At 44.1% G+C, this 19,200-nt stretch overlaps 1 protein-coding gene across 12 annotated transcripts in view; it reads right to left on the reverse strand.

The window, feature by feature from the left end:
- Positions 1–19,200, reverse strand: part of myo18ab (myosin XVIIIA b) — an 84,025-nt gene that overhangs the window by 13,367 nt on the left and 51,458 nt on the right. For all 12 annotated transcript variants that reach the window (XM_062473827.1, XM_062473826.1, XM_062473828.1 and 9 more), the window contains 13 exons: positions 16,722–16,850; positions 12,115–12,258; positions 11,383–11,472; positions 11,079–11,198; positions 9,850–9,961; positions 8,597–8,724; positions 7,499–7,653; positions 7,006–7,129; positions 6,612–6,812; positions 6,137–6,247; positions 3,390–3,494; positions 2,999–3,145; positions 2,653–2,766 (listed from right to left, as the gene is read on the reverse strand). In XM_062473827.1, the coding sequence (XP_062329811.1) occupies positions 2,653–2,766; positions 2,999–3,145; positions 3,390–3,494; positions 6,137–6,247; positions 6,612–6,812; positions 7,006–7,129; positions 7,499–7,653; positions 8,597–8,724; positions 9,850–9,961; positions 11,079–11,198; positions 11,383–11,472; positions 12,115–12,258; positions 16,722–16,850 (1,680 nt within the window). The remainder of the gene's footprint in view (positions 1–2,652; positions 2,767–2,998; positions 3,146–3,389; positions 3,495–6,136; positions 6,248–6,611; positions 6,813–7,005; positions 7,130–7,498; positions 7,654–8,596; positions 8,725–9,849; positions 9,962–11,078; positions 11,199–11,382; positions 11,473–12,114; positions 12,259–16,721; positions 16,851–19,200) is intronic.

The following is a 19,200-nucleotide window of genomic DNA, read 5'->3' on the forward strand; positions in this document are numbered from 1 at the left end:
GGAGAAAGACATCTCTGCGTTGAAGTCTGACGCATTGTCCCTCCCACACAAGGTATCTCTTGATACTAAGGGCACAGCAGGGTCATATTCATTATCATCCTCTCCAATTAGAGGCTAAAGCTAGTAGTAGGCTGCACATGAGAAGCAGACTTCTATGGGAAGCGACACAGGCCTAATCCTACTTCCATAATTCCTTGGTGCATCAGAGGGGCGGCTTGTGAGGGGAGGGAAGCTGGGGGACAGGGCTGTATTAATAAATGATGAATAATGTGGATATCAGAAAAGGCTAATGAATCCATTAGTACATAGCTGGGATGTGAGAGGACTTGTAAGGCGCCCTGACACGGCGGCATCCATCTTATTAACACGGAGCAAATACAGAACTGCTGAAAGGATAATGACCACTTCCAAAGATGGATTCTACCAGAATAGACAAGGATTCTTAGAATGAGTGTCCAAGTGAACAATGTCATCAAGGTATTAATGTCATGCTTGAGATTTTTTTTTTTTTACTATTTCATATGAAGAAGGCAGTTCTATTATTTTACCCCAGATCTGAAAAAGATGACTTGATTTTCTTTTAAATTGGAAATTCTTAATTGTAGACATCTGGATGCAAATTAATTATTTTAGTTAACTACAATCCCCATGCAATCTGTTACAGAAAACCTGTTCCTAATTGCCTTTTATTGAACCACATTTGTTTGTGAGAAACTGCTTATGGACAAAGCAACACCCAGATGGGGGGGTGAATGGCTCTTGAGAACCAGTACAATTTGACAGCTACAAAGCCCCACCAAATATGTCCCTGTCACTCCAATCTTAAACCTATTTTTCAGTCCATTTTTTTTTGCTTTCCATCAGTCTGTGACCCAAAAACCTTGTCTCAAAGATCAAAAAGGCCCGGGTTGAGAATGATAAAAAACAAGCTGTCAAACTACGGAAAACAATCTTCCAAAAATGCTGCAATCACAGTGGAGGACAAAGTAGAGCCGAGAATCCGCGAGGGAAATACTATTTACATGATTTGATCCATCTTGCATGACTGTAGCAGTAGTGGCATGGATGTACATCTGATGCCTCATCATCACAGTAATAGCTATTCTTGTTGTCAGCATCCTACAAAAATGTCCTCTTACCTCACCATTAGATCATGAAAAAGGTGTAGCAGTGGCAGCAAGAGGGACATTCAAAATGCATCGAGCACTGGAAGATTCTGACTAGAGACCATCAGTTGGTGTTTACAGAAACTATTCTACAGAAATAATTTCTTGTCTATTCCTTTAAATAAAAAGTTTGCCTATAATTTTAGAATGAAAACATTTAAATTATAATAAACCATGTCTAACCATTTGCCGTTGGGGTTTACCTGAGAGGAGTTTTGAGTAATGTCCTCATTTCTATGATATCTTAAATTGAATATCTGCAGTATGGGGCTGTTTATTTGTCCCACACATCCAGGAGTAAAATTATGCCTCGGAAAACAGTTCCATGTCAATTTACATTTAGACTGATGAAAAATGTGTGTGTGAGCACAGCCATAATGTACAGAACGTTACACAATCCCAGTATGCAAAACATCTTCCCCTCCATCTCCCCCAAACATCTTCCTGCTGCTGTAGGAACTCAATTATCTATCCCTCTCCTTTGTCCCTTCCGCTACCCCTTCTGCTGAGGAGATAATATTCATCATGGCAGCATTAATCTGTAACACATTTCAAGGTGATGCATCTTGTTCAAATTAGAAATGGTTTCGGAAACATGCCATTATGGAGCTCAAATGATTCCCCCCCGCTGTCAATAATTACAATACGAAGCGCTGATGTGGAAGGACAGTGGCGGTGGGGTTGCAGTCGGCACGGCGAGGAGAGGGGGTGGGGAAGAGAGAAAGAGAGAGAGAGAAGACTGGGGAAGAGGGGAAAATGAAAGATAAACTAGAAATGGGTAGGGACCCAGATTACTCCTGGACGAAAAGACAGAGGAGTGAGGAAAGGTCGGGGAGAGAGGGACGGCAGAGAGATTAAGGCGGCGCGCCAGCTCGCCCAAGCAAAAGAGATGAGAGGTGGAGAGAAAAAAAGGGGGAGTGAGATGAAAAGAAAGGGAGAAAGGTGCAAGGACAGGTGGAGGAAGAACAAGGAGACTGTCTGAAAGAGGAAGGCGGTCAGAAAGGAGGGAAGGAGAGATAAGGGATGATAAAAAGAGGGAACAGAGAGATGGAGGGAGGAGAAGAAGGATGAAGGGACAGTTGTGACCTTTACCCTGTCTGACTATTAGCTTTGGGGCATCATATCTGCTGCCACAGTGTGCAGACCACAGATGGGACTGCTCTGATAAAGGGCTTCTAACAACACTGACTAGCCACATGACTAGAAAAACATTTAGGGGGACACGTTTAAGTGGTTTACCTTCCATATTAAGTGTTCTTGAGTTATTATACTGACTTATATTTGATTTTATATTGAAATATTATAGGCGTGGCATTTAATTCCGCTTCAGTTAAATCTATGTTGAAACCAGATTAAAATCTCAACCTACGTTACTGAACTCAGTATTTAACGTGTTCAATAACACGTACGCGGTAAACCTATTTCATTCCAATCCATATTACACAATAAGAGACCAGTGGAGTTTAGGCGACAACAGGCCACTCACAGCCTGTTTGGCTTTGGAGATGTCATCCATCTGTACATGCAGGTCTTCTATCTCCACCTCCATGGACTTCCGGGCCTTGACTGCAGCCGCGCATGTGAACTCAGACTCCTCCAGCTAAAACACACAGTAAGAAAGTAATGAGAGGAGCGAGTCATGAATACAACTTGATTAAAGGTGTATTTTGAGCCCCTCAGGTAAAGAAAGGCGAAGTCTGCCACATTAATAGCTGACTTCAACACTATTAAATCCCATGCGATCACCTTATTTGATCTTACGTTTCCCAGTTATCTATGTGGACCTCTTTATGTCGGTAGGTCAGTAGAGGGGGAGATGAGCGATACTGCACCTGGTTTTTGAGCTGGGCGATCTCTCTCTTGCTGGGGGCGTTGTTCTTCATGTGGTCCAGCATGATCTGGGCGTCAGCCAGCAGGGCCTTGGTGCGCTTCAGGTCCTTCCTCAGGCGCTTCTCAGTGTCCACGTCTCTGTGGCACACCTGGGGAAGGTGGGGTTGAGACAGGGGTCAACCAGGTGGCAGGGGCTTTGATATAGAGTCCCCTCAAAGCAGCAGGGGAACAGATACAGTACCAGTCTAAAGTTTGGACACATTTTCGAAAATGTGTCCAAACTTTTGACTGGTACGGTACACCCAACCTCAATGAATGCACTGATACGGAACAGCACACAACACGCTGACGCTGTGATGTGACACAGCGTCTGATGACATCATGGCGTCTCACCTGGTCCTGAGCCAGAAGGAGCTTGGCCTCCAGGTCCCTTCTCTCTCTCAGGACCTTCTGCTTGTCATCATACTCTTCCTCCAACTGGACCTCTATTTGCTTGAGCTGAAAATGCACACCCAACAGTATTATTATTCCATAAGGGGAAGACAAATAAAGTCAAATAAAAAAGATATACTGTAAAACCAATGACAAGGCGGAAGTTGCATGGAAAATACAATTTAATGAATACATAAATAATACAAAAGCCAACTCATAAGTAAAGGTGTAAGTGCACAAATGGTTTATCTGATTATCATAATAACTGTAATAAGCAAGAAAACTTCTGTTCTTCTTGGGTATAAGAGTTTTTTTGCATTACTAATGAGAGTTCACGAACAGTAGTCCATATTTTAGGGTTATCAAAGCTCAACCTTCAACCCCTTTATACGAGTACTCATTTCATAAAAAACATTTATTCAGCGTAATAAATCACTGCGCTAATATATTCTTAAAACCTCTACAGTCACTGTTCCTAGTTTATGCAACCACAAGGATGTTAATTTAAGCGTAGGAAGGGAGATTATAATGGGTTTTGCTGGTGGTGGTGGTGGGGGGCTTGATTGGTTGGGAGGGTGGGAGGTCAAGTGACGGAAATGGGACAACAAAATTAAAACAACGCATATTAATCTAATATCGGGCTAGTGAAAACTGTTCCCACACAATCACACACCCAGGAGGGGACACATTCTCAAGGTATAAATAAAGTAGACATGAAAACGCACCAATGGGGTGCAACGGTGAGCCAGCCCGGTCTTTCAAATTAATGTGATTCATTTAAAACTAAAAGAGGCTTGTAGGGAATCATCGCCTACCATGAGCGTTGTGGTGATTTGGCTTGCCTTTTTTCCCCTTTTTCATATAGCCACTATTGTATTTATCATACAGTTAGGTCCATAAATATTTGGACATTGACACAATTTTCATCATTTTGGCTCTGTATACCACCACAATGGATTTGAAATGAAACAATCAAGATGTGCTTTAAGTGCATACTTTCAGCTTTAATTTCAGGGTATTTACATCCAAATCAGGTGAACGGTGTAGGAATTACAACACATTTTATATGTGCCCCCCCCCTTTTTAAGGGACCAAAAATAATTGGACAAACTAACATAATCATACATCTAATTGTCACTTTTAATACTTGGTTGCAAATCCTTTGCAGTCAATGACAGCCTGAAGTCTGGAACCCATAGACATCACCAGACGCTGGGTTTCGTCCCTGGTGATGCTCTGCCAGGCCTCTACTGCAACTGTCTTCAGTTCCTGCTTGTTCTTGGGGCATTTTCCCTTCAGTTTTGTCTTTAGCAAGTGAAATGCATGCTCAATTGGATTTAGGTCAGGTAATTGACTTGGCCATTGCAGAACATTCCACTTCTTTGCCTTAAAAAACTCTTTGGTTGCTTTCGCAGTATGCTTCGGGTCATTGTCCATCTGCACTGTGAAGCGCCGTCCTATGAGTTCTGAAGCATTTGGCTGAATCTGAGCAGATAATATTTCCAGAAACACTTCAGAATTCATCCTACTGCTTTTGTCAGCAGTCACATCATCGATAAATACAAGGGAACCAGTTCCATTGGCAGCCATACATGCCCACGCCATAACACTACCTCCACCATGCTTCACTGATGAGGTGGTATGCTTTGGATCATGAGCAGTTCCTTCCCTTCTCCATACTCTTCTCTTCCCATCATTCTGGTACAAGTTGATCTTGGTCTCATCTGTCCATAGGATGTTGTTCCAGAACTGTACAGGGTCTTTTAGATGTTTTTTGGCAAACTCTAATCTGGTCTTCCTGTTTTTGAGACTGACCAATGGTTTACATCTTGTGGTGAACCCTCTGTATTTACTCTGGTGAAGTCTTCTCTTAATTTTTGACTTTGACACAGATACGCCTACCTCCTGGAGAGTGTTCTTGATCTGGCCAACTGTTGTGAAGGGGTTTTTCTTCACCAGGGAAAGAATTCTTCTGTCATCCACCACAGTTGTTTTCCGTGGTCTTCCGAGTCTTTTGGTGTTGCTGAGCTCACCAGTGCGTTCTTTCTTTTTAAGAATGTACCAAACAGTTGATTTGGCCACACCTAATGTTTTTGCTCTCTCTCTGATAGGTTTGTTTTGATTTTTCAGCCTAACGATGGCTTGCTTCACTGATGGTGACAGCTCTTTGGACTTCATATTGAGAGTTGACAGCAACAGATTCCAAACACAAATACCATACTTGAAATGAACTCTAGACCTTTTATCTGCTCCTTGTCAATGAAATAACGAACTCCCATGAGGGAATAACATACACCTGGCCATGGAACAGCTGAGCAGCCAATTGTCCAATTACTTTTGGTCCCTTAAAAAGGGGGGGGCCACATATAAAATGTATTGTAATTCCTACACCGTTCACCTGATTTGGATGTAAATACCCTGACATTAAAGCTGAAAGTCTGCACTTAAAGCCCATCTTGATTGTTTCATTTCAAATCCATTGTGGTGGTATACAGAGCCAAAATGATGAAAATTGTGTCAATGTCCAAATATTTATGGACCTAACTGTATAACACACACATTCAATTCTGGGATGTGTGAATGTGTTTGTGTGCATGTGTTTGCGTGTAAACATGAGTGCTTTAACGAGTGTGTGAGTGAGCGTTTGGTTTGCTCTGCTGTGTGTGTGTGTATACTGTGTAGCAGCCAGTCCAGGAGGGCATGCTCACCTTCTTGCTGCAGGACTGCCTGATCTCCTCCACCTCCTCGTCTTTGCTCTCGACCTCCTTGGAGTGGGTCTGCCGGAGTCTCTCAGTCTCCATCTCCAGACGCAGCTTTGCCTGCAGGGAGCAGAGACCACCACCACAATGTGACTCCTCCCCTTCTACTGCGGCTCACATCAGAACAGGCTTCTTCTCATGTCATGTGTAATTCTGGATATTGAGAAACTACCGTACATACAGTTGCGGCTGAGGGTGAATATCTTCTACTGTACTGCGTAAAGTGTGTTCAAAATATAGCTAACTATACATATGTAGAGCATACCTGGTTATCTTTCCAAATAGCACTACTCAAAAACAGATTTGTAAAATGTCTGTGCAACTGCCCTCTTGTCATCCATTACTTTCAAACAGTACAAGGTTATGTGGGCGGATGTGACCTTGGTCCCTCGTGTGGCTTCTGGTTAAGGTAGACAACGTGTACCTGCTCCAGCATCTGGATGGTTCCAGCCTGCTCGTCCAGCTCCTCCTCCTGGTCTTTGACCTTAGCCTCAAGGTCACGGAGCTGCTTCTTGACCTTGGAAAGTGATGCCTCGTCCTTGGTCTCCTGGGAGGACAGGTCCTGCAACTCTGCGTCTAGCTGTTCCAGCTTCAGGTTCTGAGCACACATCTCCAGGTCCTTGTCCTAGAAGGCAGGCGATGCATAGGTATAGGAGTGTATGCATGGTTTGTGTGTGAGTGGGTGTGTATAGGCCTAAACAAGCTTTTCAGTTGGAACAACCAGGATTTTGACATGTTTCCGGGTCCTTGCTGGGCACATTATAATTCACACACATGTGGATACACACACACACACACACAGGTGCACTATTGTTTACCTCTAGTTGCTGTCGCAGGCTGAAGGCCTCTCCAATCAGCATGTCCTTCTCCCGACTCAGCTTCTCTCTCTGGGTCCTCTCTCTCTGCACCTCCTCCTGGGACTGGCTTTGCTCCAAGTCAAACCTGGAACACAAACCATGGACATGTACACACACGGCTCCTCCGATGCTTGAGAAATAAAAACACGGATTGAATCCGTCTTCCCCTGAAGAAATAGTGAATGTGCACGTACAGGCTGTACACTTCCCATAGCAGTGACAGGTACCGGCCACATGTTTACCCAGGAGTTTAGAGGGGCTTAGCTAGCAGGGCCTCTACCCAGCCCAGACGTGGCCAGACTCCCCACGGTCTGCAATAATAAGACTATTGACAAAGTCTGGAGGGAGTGTGTTTCTGACATCTCTCGTGGGGGTGGGGATGTGTGTGTGGGGGGGTGGGTCATGTGGATAGTGTCTATGCAGTTTGAGTGACTGTGTTAGGAACTGTCCTCACTTCCTCTGCTTCTTCTCCAGGTCGTGGTTGCGGCTCTGCTGGCCCTCCAGGTGCAGCTTGGTGTCCTGCAGCTCTGCCGTCAGCCGCTGGCACTTCTTCTTCAGCTGCTGCGCCGTCCGCTGCACTTCCTCGTTGTCTGCTTGGAGGTCACTTAGCTATGCAGGGCAGAGGCATGGACACAGCCAGAGAGGAGGAGGGGGAGGGAGGGGATGTAGATACGTTGATACATAAATCAACAGAGAGACAGTCAAATACATTCTTCCACAAGATTTTCATTGTGATTGAGAAACACGTTTTTCCTCAGAGTCCCTTACAGTGAATGCCTTTAAAATAATGCATTATTTAATTAAAAAACTTGCAACCAAGGTATATGAATGCCTTTCGCTACTCCAACAACACCCTACCATTTCAGTGGCATTTTCAATCAGCACTGATGGTTTCATCACACGAAATTTAAAGGGATTCTAACTTCTGCTGATCAAGGCCCAGGACTGAGTACAGCTATTTGAAAGTGATTGGTTGTTAAACGAATCACAAATTCCCCCCAAGGCATTATAGGGGGCTATAAACGTTTGATCACAGGACAATGCAGGATAATTGTGGTGTATTTGAGCATGCGAACGCAGTCTTGTGTCCTGTGAAAATAATGTTACAAAATTGTACACGTGTCAAACGTGCTGTTCAACAACCAGCAGCTTGCAGGTAAATCAGTCAATTTCTGCTCTGGAACTTCAAAGAAATGGAAGTGTGTGTTGGCCTTTGACAGTGTGACTGCCAGAATGCTCAGACAGGTGAAACAGAGAAAGAAAAAGGAGGAACATTTTATGAAAAGGAAGTTTTGCTCAATGGATTATTTTATGTCTTACTTGGTTGAACTCTGCGGGAACCTAAAGTTTTATTATCAGTTGATGAGAACGGGCCGAGAAGCCATCAAAAAGAGCTTTCCATCCTCCTCTCAAGCAGACAAAGACAGAAATGTTTGAAACAAATACAAATTGAAACAAGAATAAGGTGTGTGTGTGTGTGTGTTTTTGCGTGCCTGTGTGTGTCAACAAGCACTTGCTTCAGAGACTTGTACAAGGAGCATGTGACATTTACCCTCCTCTCCAGCTGTCGTTTGTTCTGCTGCTCCACCTCCAGTTTGTCATCAAACTCCTGCTGGAGTCTCTTCTTGGTGAACTCGATCTCTCTGATGGCCCGTTTGTACTTCAGCCTCCACTCTCCCCCTGAGAAAAAACAAGTCAGAAAAAAAGTCAAATGAACAGAGTGCGGGCAGCTAGGTTTTGTTCAATTCAATACCTCCATCTGTTGAAAACATTGTGTAATTCCCTTTAAGAACCACAAAACCTGTATTATTACACATGGTTCCTCAGTGTTGGTTCTGAAACAGGATGGGATGGACCTCAACTCCAAAACACACCGCTCTTAGAAAGCCTCTGGGGCAAAACACTGGAGCAATTAGTAAGCAAGTCTGTCTAGTAAGCAACCTTTTTATATGTAATGTGTTGAATATACATGGCGTCTTTCTAGACATTTCTAAACCCTAATGTGCTGCAAAATGGTAGCGCCTATCAGAGTGGCACATCATGCAACAGATTTTTCATATGAACTACATTGATTGGAAATGCATTGATTGGAAAGGTATATGCAGTCTTATATTTTAGTTCTTATTGTGCCTAAATGTGTTATATTATATAGTCTTAAAAAAGAGGTAGTTCTTTATAAAGTCTCTTTCCACCGTCGTGGCTCTGCCCTCGACACAGTGTGTGTGTGAAAGATTGGGTGGTTAATGCTTACGCACAAAACATGTTGAAAAGATATTTGGCATTCAGACATTTCTAAACGATTACTGCTGCCTGACTGGATGTTTTTGGAGCATAATGTAAAGTTGAACTTTATTCCGTCACGGATTCTAGCCATTTCATGAAATCCATTTCTGGAGAGCTGTTTCCTGGAGAGCTCCTTTGTCTGGTCATTGATTAGATTTTTTAAATTTATTTTTAGAAACCTGTAGTTACAGAGTCTGGGTTCGACCACAAAAACTGAATACTGCCACTGACGAGACCCTGTAATGTGCCAATGGATCCTAGTTGGATCCTAGTCTTGACAGTGTGTGTGTGTGTGTTGTTCTGTATTGTTCAGATATCTGTATAACACAGGGCATTAAGGCAATTCAACTGAGCCTATTAGAGATATGAATCCCATTTTCAAATGGAACAATAGTCATAAAAGATAGTTCGCACTTTTTAACTCTGAATAAATACATTTATGACAAGTGATATAGGGAAACATCTCTAGAATTTATCTGCTGCTTGTTACCATGGTGATGTGTGGGTGAGTGTGTTCCTGACCTGTGTCATCCTCATCCAACTCGCCATTCAGCTCAGAGGCTCTGAGGAGTCGTGCCTCCATTACCTCCATCTCCATGGACTCCATCTGTTTCTTCATCGAGTCAAACTTTGTCTGGGAGAGAATTGCGGCGGCCATTACCCGAATGACATGAATCATGCATGCACAGAGTGGTCCCCAAATGTTTACATGGAGACATGAACACGCTAATGAACAGCACAAAGTGACAAACATATATATATAAATTGATTTTGACATTTTATTAATGTAGCAGGCACTATAAAAACTCACACTCCCTCCTAGCGTGAGGGCAATTTGCTTCCAGTCCGGCACAATCAGTGTGCATGGTGCATCAGTGTGCATGGTGCAGTCATTGGAAAAAATCTATTCCAGTTATTTGGAGTGGCATCCCAAACAACCACCCTTGTCAAAATGTCAAATATGAAGCTAAAAGCTTGGGGGAAGAGGCTGACAACATAACTTCCCAGTCTGGCCTGCAGAACCGTATGTGGTGATACCTGATGTGGTGTCAAGTTTGTGAATGGAAAGTGGCTTGATGCTAACCAATAGTCATGGTTAGTTGAGGGCTAGGAAATGATTACAGAGCACAATATGGATATGATATGAATACAAATGTCTATGACCAAAGCCAAGTAAGTGGGAAACAAACAGAAAACAGGAAGGCATGGGAAGGAGAGGAATCTACCTCGCGGGGATTTGAACCCAGTGCTCAATAAGCCAAGTTGGATGCATCAAAGTGCCTCCCCCATGGAATACAGAAGATTACTCCACTGTCTCTAACACAGTATTCTGTGTCCATGAAAGAGACCACATCATTAGACACCAACCCCATAGGGGTTCAGCACCACACATCAGACGTCCACCTGGTATCCTATGATGCGGTTTGGTTGGCAGGGCAAACATGGACAGTTCCAGCATCAAACACTCTTCAAGAGAGAATGGAAAAAAAGAAGCTTTCCACTGATCTCAGTTCAGTCCCCTGTAAAGTCACTGTCCCCGGTGTGAGGAACGAGAATGCCAAAGGTATTTAAGGGCTTTGATCTGGTGTATGAGAGATGTTCAGGATGAGCATGGTGCATTAACTCAGGGGAAACTTTGAGATTAGCGGGAGACGCAAACTATAGCAGGCACGAAAAAAAAGAACGATCAACAGTGCTTGTGCGTGTCTGTGCGTGTCTGTGTGCGTCTGTGTGCGTCTGTGTGTTCTCACCTGTAGGTCCTTCATCTCTTTCTCCAGTCTGAGTCTTTCTCCAGTCTCGGACTCCAGCAGCTGGGAGGCGGACTCGCCGGTGTTCCTCTCGTCTGCAAGCTCCGACGACAACTCTGTGATCTAATATCACACACAAGTACACAAAATCAACCCAAACACTCACATTGCAATTTAAAAGAGTTTGAATCTCACAGTGTGCAACACGTCAACCTGACTTTTCAGTTCCGTCAAAAAAAACGTAAATGTTAGCAGACTGCAAGTACAGTGTGTGTGTGTGTGTGCACACACGTGTGCGCTGTCTCACCCTGCCTTCCAGCCGATCGCTGCCGAGTCTCAGCTCGTTCCTCTCCTTCTCCACCTTCTCCAGCCTCCCCTTCAGCGACTGGATCTCCTCCTGGGGGACAAGACAGACATCAGGAAACAGAATGAATGAGAGAGACAGAGAGACAGAGGGACAGAGTGACAGAGTGACAGAGAGACATAGACAGAGGGACAAAGGGACAGAGGGACAGAGTAACAGAGTGACAGAGAGACAGAGTGACAGACAGACAGAGAGACATAGACAGAGAGACATAGACAGAGTGACAGAGTGACAGAGAGACAGAGTGACAGACAGACAGAGAGACATAGACAGAGAGACAGAGTGACAGAGAGACAGAGTGACAGACAGAGAGACAGACAGAGAGACATAGACAGAGAGACAGAGTGACAGACAGACAGAGAGAGACAGAGTGACAGACAGAGAGACAGAGAGACAGGCCGAGTGTTTGCATTTCCTTTCGCCAAACAGTTTGAGGTAACACACCCTGTGGAAGAAGTTCACACAGCTTTAGGGAAGGATGTGTAAATAATGTGCATGCAGCTACTATATTTATCACTGAGTGTGCGTGTAGTAATGACTGAGTGTGGTTGTGTATTTGTAACTGTGTGTGGTGTGTTTGTCCTTTTCTTCCTTGAGGGTTTTAGGTTGGTTACGGTACAGATTTATCGAGCCTTTGTGACACTGCTCATGAGTTTTGACTTCTCAAATACTCACATCCTTGCCACGGATCTGCTCCTCGGTGAGCTGCACCTCAATGAGTGGCCGCACAGTAGTGAAGAGCTTCCACCAGGGCCAGCCCTTCACCCCGCGGTTCTTCTGGATGTTCTTCTGGATGCAGCGAATGGCCAGGTCCTGAATCTGAGGAAAACCCGGAGAAGAAGAAGCGAGTTTATGACAAGCGCTTGTGTGTATGTGTGTCTGTTTATGCAATTGTATTCAGCTTGTGTGGAGCTCCAGTGTATGGGTTTGTTTTCTGTGCGTGTGTGTTGGTGCGCTCACAAGTGTGAGACTGTAAGAATGCCCTCTCTCTCGAACCCCCACCAACCACTGTTCCTGCAGTTCCAGAGAACAACTGAACAACAATTGTCACTAGCTCAGTACCTAACTCAAACACAGCCCTCTCCACAGGGTAAGGGAAGAGGCATAAGAACAACCAGCCCAGTGGACTACAGAAAGGAAGGGCTACAGCACTCAAAGGGGCCCAGGGAAGGGAACTCTTTCTGGGGAATGGGTCGCGTGAATGATCCCTTTTATGCTGTAGAAGAGGGGCACTTGGTGTTGTAGTCAAGGAGATGGGTTAAGTGGAAAGTACCATACCACCGTCTGTCATGGCCCATGTCCTAACAATAACAAACCACAAGAGTAAATCAACTGCAAATTTTCATTAAGAGGGACTAATAGCACATTAACAAATTACTGATATTTGAAGATTACTTTGCAATAATTTGTGAGAGCAAACTCTTTGACGAAATAGCTATAGAAGACTCCAAGCTCTTTATATAAGTAAACATCATCATGATTCTAAGATTACCCTAAATGTGAAACTTTAACAGACTGAAATTGATGATAGTTAAGTAAAATGAAAAATATTCAGCAGTCAAAGCTAAATGTTAGGTTGATAAATAGCAGCACAAATCTGTTAAATAAAGTGAAAAGCCCGGCTACATTTTCACCCGCTCAGTTCTGCGCCAGAATACAGCAATTCTGAGGGACAAGAATTAAGAGAATCAAAAAGTGTGCCCGATCATGTCATTACAGCATCGAATGAGAGTTCCACTGAGAGAAGAATCCAGCATCAATACCACTTAGGAAGCCTGTTAGAAACGCATTAGGAGGAGAGAGAGCTACATGCTGCTACAACATGGGCTTTTCCAATACCCGCAGGTAATCTGGCAACCCAATTACAGGGACACCATTGGACACATCCACTGGTTTGCCATGTCTGAGAACAGCGGCCCTGCATTAGCCACGCTGGTAAAGCCTATAAATACAGCTTAGCATGGGCTGAACAGGGTTGCCGGTTGAATTTCATGGAGTTTGTACACCATGTCATGCTTTCAGAAGCTTTTGAATACAATGTATGGCACCTTTTGGCCGTGGGTTGAATTCTCAAAGCATCTCTCCCAGTTGTCCTGCTTTAAGGTTTTCTTTAGAAAAAGAAAAAAACACAGTTATGTTTCTGCCGCAGCTTGGCTGCTTGTTGTGGAAAAGTAAATATTTACAGGGATCTCCATTGAGAGGATAATAATAGGTCTGTTCACATCTGTACTGGAAATTCAACTTGGTTTCAGGGTACATGGGATCTCTCTAAAAAAGTGTGTGTGTGTCTGGCAGTGATGGATAGACAAAAGGAGAGTCTTGGGAGCAAATTAATACAACTCTCTCTTTGCCCCCGACATATCTTTTTTTAGCCTTCCCCTTTGAGTGACTGTGCAGCTACATGGTCCTTGTTGAGCCTGAACACAGATGTTGGCCCAGTCTCACCAAAGATGCATGCACACGCACGCACGCACACACACACGCACACACACAGAAAGACGCAGCAGTTACTGCAAGCTTTCACACACCTGTTCCCAGTTGGAGGAAAATAAGTCTTTGGGCAACGATTTAATTAGGCACACCATCGGCTAACTGGCGGACGGACGGAATCCCCCACGCGTCTCCATTCTCTGCAGTTTGCCATGAATGTCAAATAGATGAGGGTGAGGAACAGGAGAGGAGAAGGGGGGGGGGGTAGAGAGAGAGAGAGAGAGAGAGAGAGAGAGAGAAAGAGAGAGAGAGAGAGAGAGAGAGAGAGAGAGAGAGAGAGAGAGAGAGAGAGAGAGAGAGAGAGAGAGAGAGAGAGAGAGAGAGAGAGGAGGGATGCTGCAGGGCTTCAAACAGCGCCGGATCCATTCTATTTGTCTATTCCCCAATGGTGGGGCATAGTTTTTCTTCCTCTTGACTCGCTGTCTCTCTCTTTCTCTTTCTCCTCCCTCGTTCTCTCTCTTCTCACCCCTCTTTGAAATCACCTCCCTGCGAGAGTTGGCTCCAGTGGAGAAGACTTCAAGGGGTGGGGAGCTTCCCTCTGAGCGATCAAACAGAGCACGGCAGGAACAAACTAATAGATTTTTTTTTAGGCCAAAAGGAAGTCAGTGGTTCAGAGAATGCAGTCAACACTTTCATGGTCTTCATCAGGAAAAGAGGAGGCATTGGAATGAGGTTCAACTGGTAAAGACAGACAGTCTGGCACTCACTGTATTCTGATGTTCGGTCAACAGGGCACTTGCAGTCACGTCTGAACATTTTTACTAGAAGAGCTACACCACTGAATATTGTAGGTTGCTTTCACAAAACGGGAAAATAGGAAGTTGGAATCCCCAATAAAGAATTTACAGTAAAGCAAAAATACAAGGGTTTTAAGGATTTCTCTCTTAGGAAATGATTCCTCTAACCTTTTTATTCTGCTATTAAAAAAAAGTATTTGGTCCTCTGCTGTGATTTTTTTTCTGCTGTTTATTTTTGAGAACAGCAGTTAGGTCTCAGCTTAAAATTAATGTTCATGTTTTACAGACATACCTACTACTTTCAACACAAACATGTTGAACAACACAATAAACAATGTACCTACTATGCCGTAAAGACATGTAAGAGTTGAGTGTTCAGAGAGTTTCAGTTAAAACTTATTCTCTGGAGCACAAAGTCCAGATACACCCAAGGCTGCATTACACAAGCAATACATCTTGACACCCTGCCAGAGCTCATTAAGGAATTCCAATTGCCCTAAGAAGAACACCGTTAACAGTGTAACAAATAGCTAACCGCATTCAAAGCAGGTGCAAACCCACGGTAAGTCAAACCAAACCAAACGGCGGGCTGTAATACTTACAGTGACAGACAAGGTTCAAACTGAATGGACAGCAGCCCATCAAGGGTGGCAAGGCAATAAAGCAAAGCTCCACTGTCCTTGAAAAGCAATTTCAGCTGGCTGCCAGGCAGCTAAGTACGACAACAGCAAATCACTTTACTAGCAGGTAGTGTTGTGGGACAGGGAAACTACGGTCAAGGCCCAGTCTCACCGAACACAAACCGCCACACACACACACACTCACATACACTTAACAACTCACATGTACAGTGTGCATTCAAACTCACACCTCAAACTAACCTGGTTGGGGTTCATTCTCATGAGCACGCTTATAACTATCACCAAACACACGTACACACACTCACACACACACACACAATCACAGAATAGAAAAAAAGAGCTGAACAGTTCCCCACCGTGAGTTTGAAGTCACTCAGAGAAAGGTGCGATGTTCTTGGTCGTCATGCTCACACTAGTGGGGCATGCAGGGTGTGTGTGAAGGTCCATTATGAGCCAGGGCGCTAGCACATACAAACACATACAGACTCTGTGCTGCTGCTGTCCGTCTCCCCCTCCTCATGACTATGAGCTGGGATTATGACATGGTCTCTAACCAGTCACATGCTCTTGAGGGGCCAGGGCCGCAAGCTGTGTCACGCCTACTTACCCCCCTTGCAGTGCCCCCTACCCTCCATGTGAACAAACACTAAGAGAGATGATTAGATAGATAGAAAGCAAAAAAGCAGGACAGACAATGCGAGTATCCGATAGAAACAGAGGTAAAAAAAAAAAGAAGAAGAAAAGGACAAAAAAAAAAGAGGATGCATCAGAAAAAGTGAGAGGGATACAGCACGCAAACAGGGGCAAGGGATGAAAGAGGCACTCTGGTGCAATAATCGATGAGGGCAGTGATGGAGGGGACCACAGGGGGAATGGAGTGTCCCAGAAGAGGAGCCGGCTGAAGGCCATGTGTCCTGGGCTGAGGGCCAGGGGCCTGATGGATTGATTGAGCGGCTGTGCTCTGATGAAGTTCTGATTTAGTGAGCACTAAAGCAGTGGACAGATGTGGAGCCCTCCAGCAGAGGAGCAGGACACTGGGTCCATCCATCTTGGGTCTCCACAGGGAATCACTGTGTCCCTGTGCTGAAGAATTTCCCTGGAGGTAAAACAACCTCAACTTTTTATACCGGCTGATTGAGCCAATCAAAATGGAAGAAAAAGACCATTTGGTGTTCTCTCAAGGTTATGGTCTTGAAAGTTCAGAAGTCAAAGCCTAAAAGTCAGTCCCTTGACACAGACACTTTTGTAACATGTTATATACCAAGAGGAAAACCATTGCCACTTTGCACAGGAAATTTGTTCTGCAGTATCACATTGCAACAAACTGTAAGCTGTGTGGGTAAAGTTTGTTGAGGTTTGTTGTTTGTCCATTTCTATAATGGCTTTAATCCAAAGCAACCTAGAAAGCTTTTACCTTTCTCTTCTTGAAGGCCTGTCTGGCCAGGTATCCTCTGCAGGCGGCCTGGAAGAGGGTAAAGTTTCTTCTGGTCTGGACATCCCTCTGCTCCTCCAGCTTGGCCAGGGTGCCCGCTCTGAAGAACACCTAGAGGGGTGGGACGGAGAAAGGGTGAATGGCTGGAGTGAATGAACAGATGAGGGAGAAAGAAGAGAAACTGTGTGTGTGTGTGTGCGCGCGTGCGTGTGTGTTTGTGTGTGTGTGTTGGTAGTGTGGAAAGAGAAAGACAGTGAGAGAGACTTGTTTATGTAGAGCTTAAAAGTGTGCTGTTTATTGCTTGCCTGTGCAGCTGGAGTGTACTGTGGCATACCAATTCATTTGTCAACAGAGCAGGCACACGGAAGGAGTTTGCCTTTTTGCATTTGCCCAAACAACTATTTTTGCTGACCTGAACAGAATAAAAAGTAAAAACTGCACTCATGAAACCACTCAACAGGTTTTCTATAAACCGTCTCACGTCCTCCATTTCCTGCACATTTTAATGCCGTTTATTGGCGGGGGAGTTTAATTGAGTTGGATTAACTCGAAGGCTACAGTCATTTCCATTTTCTGATCTACTCTGGGAGACTGGGGAGCTGGTGGACTCAAACTGTTTTTCTCCGGCGAGAGCTCATGAAACTTTGAATGCAGTCTAATTGCATTAGCATGCTATTAGTGGTAGCAAGAGCTATGCTTAACTTCACAAAATCCTAATTAAAACTCCCTTGAGTCGAGTGTATGTATTCAGCTACCAGCGCTGAAATGGAAACTTAACAGGAAAAAAAGAAGGTTGTCTGAGCAATGTCAATGCAAGAAGTCAAGTTTCATGGCAAGCTCTATTTCGCCATTTAACCCAAAGTTGGTGAAAGCTTTATTTTATTTCAACAACAACCTAGTGCATAATTCCACAGAGTGTTTTGTTCAAATTTCATTAACAGCTTCTCGAGACGAGAGAGTGTGGGTGTTGTGCTGCGATTGCATCACGTCGCGTCCGCATTGATCTAGCGAACTACTCCAGGGCCCTTAACAACCTATTATCCCCAGTTAGAGATGGCGGGGATAAGAAAAAATGACTTCACCCATGACAATTGTAGCAGGGAGAACAGTGCTTTACAAAGTGTGTAAGTTTCAATATTGCGTTAAAACTGTGGGTGTTGAGCAAACAGAGGGTATACTGTATGCAACAATAAACACAAACATTCACACACACACATAAGCACATTATGCATAAACACCTTCTGTACTTAGGGACAGATATCCAACTGAGGGATCTCTAACATCACAAAAACTCAACATTTTATTTATTTATGGGTCCGGCTTATCAGAATAATTTAGTATTTCATATACCTCATCACTTCAAAGCCAGCACATTACCCATCAGTCTCTGCTGACTACATTGGACTAACCATTGGCACAAGTTATTACCAGACCCACTGGCAGAAGTCTTGCCTTTCATTATGACTACACCTAAATGGGGATATCTCTTAACATTTTCTTCTTGTTTTCCCCATACTAGCTCATAATGAATCCCTAACGGATATTTCATGTTTGATACCTTATATGAGTGATAAGAGAGTAGTATTATATCATTTTATGAATCTAGTTTCTGTGTCGGTTCAGGAATACAGTGGTGGAAAGCTCTGTGGGGAGTCCAACAATAATGGATGTTTTAGAAAATATTTGGCATTCATACTTTTTGTCTAAACACAGACCTGCCTTTCCAACTTTGCACATTCACACCAAAGGAAGATGTTCAGCAGACCCTCAATTGTTTGTGGTCAAGCATCATCTCGATTTACTTAAGGCACAATAATCTAGTGCAAAGAGAATATTTTCCATGTCTCGCACTCTCTCAGCACACACCACGACGTGCTGGTGATGCAACCACTGAGCAATGGTTTTGGGCTGTGCCACTTACAAAGGCGCACACATTCCCTCCGTAGTAGGGGTGCCCTTCTGAATGCCAATGTCGGTGTGTGGGTGAGAGAGAGACACAGGGGATATATTGGGACCCTTTGTTTCTCCTAAGGTCAGTAAAGTTCACAAGAGGGGGCATTTCCATTGGCTGACATTTTCATGTATCAGTTGTGACCATGGTGTGTCATACAGATACTGAAAACATTGTCTTTGCTAACAGGATATGACCCATCATAATGAGACAGGGTCTTGGTTGAAACTGGTGAACCTCCTCAGGATGAATCTCAATGCAAATTATGGGCTGACCAATCATATCTCTGGATGGTGTTCAAATATCTAGGACTAAATAGGCTGCCACATTGTTTCAGTCCACCGTCCCAGTAACATGACCTGAACGAACACCTCCAGATTTACACAGACACACACTCAAGGATACGCACATTGTGCCAGCCTCAATGCCAATGTAACCCTGAAAATACATCTACACTGTTTATTATGATGAGTGTCCTTACATTCAAAGACATTTAGAAGGGGGAAAAAC

The sequence above is a fragment of the Osmerus eperlanus genome, chromosome 11, assembly GCF_963692335.1.
Source record: "Osmerus eperlanus chromosome 11, fOsmEpe2.1, whole genome shotgun sequence".
Classification (NCBI taxonomy): domain Eukaryota; kingdom Metazoa; phylum Chordata; class Actinopteri; order Osmeriformes; family Osmeridae; genus Osmerus; species Osmerus eperlanus.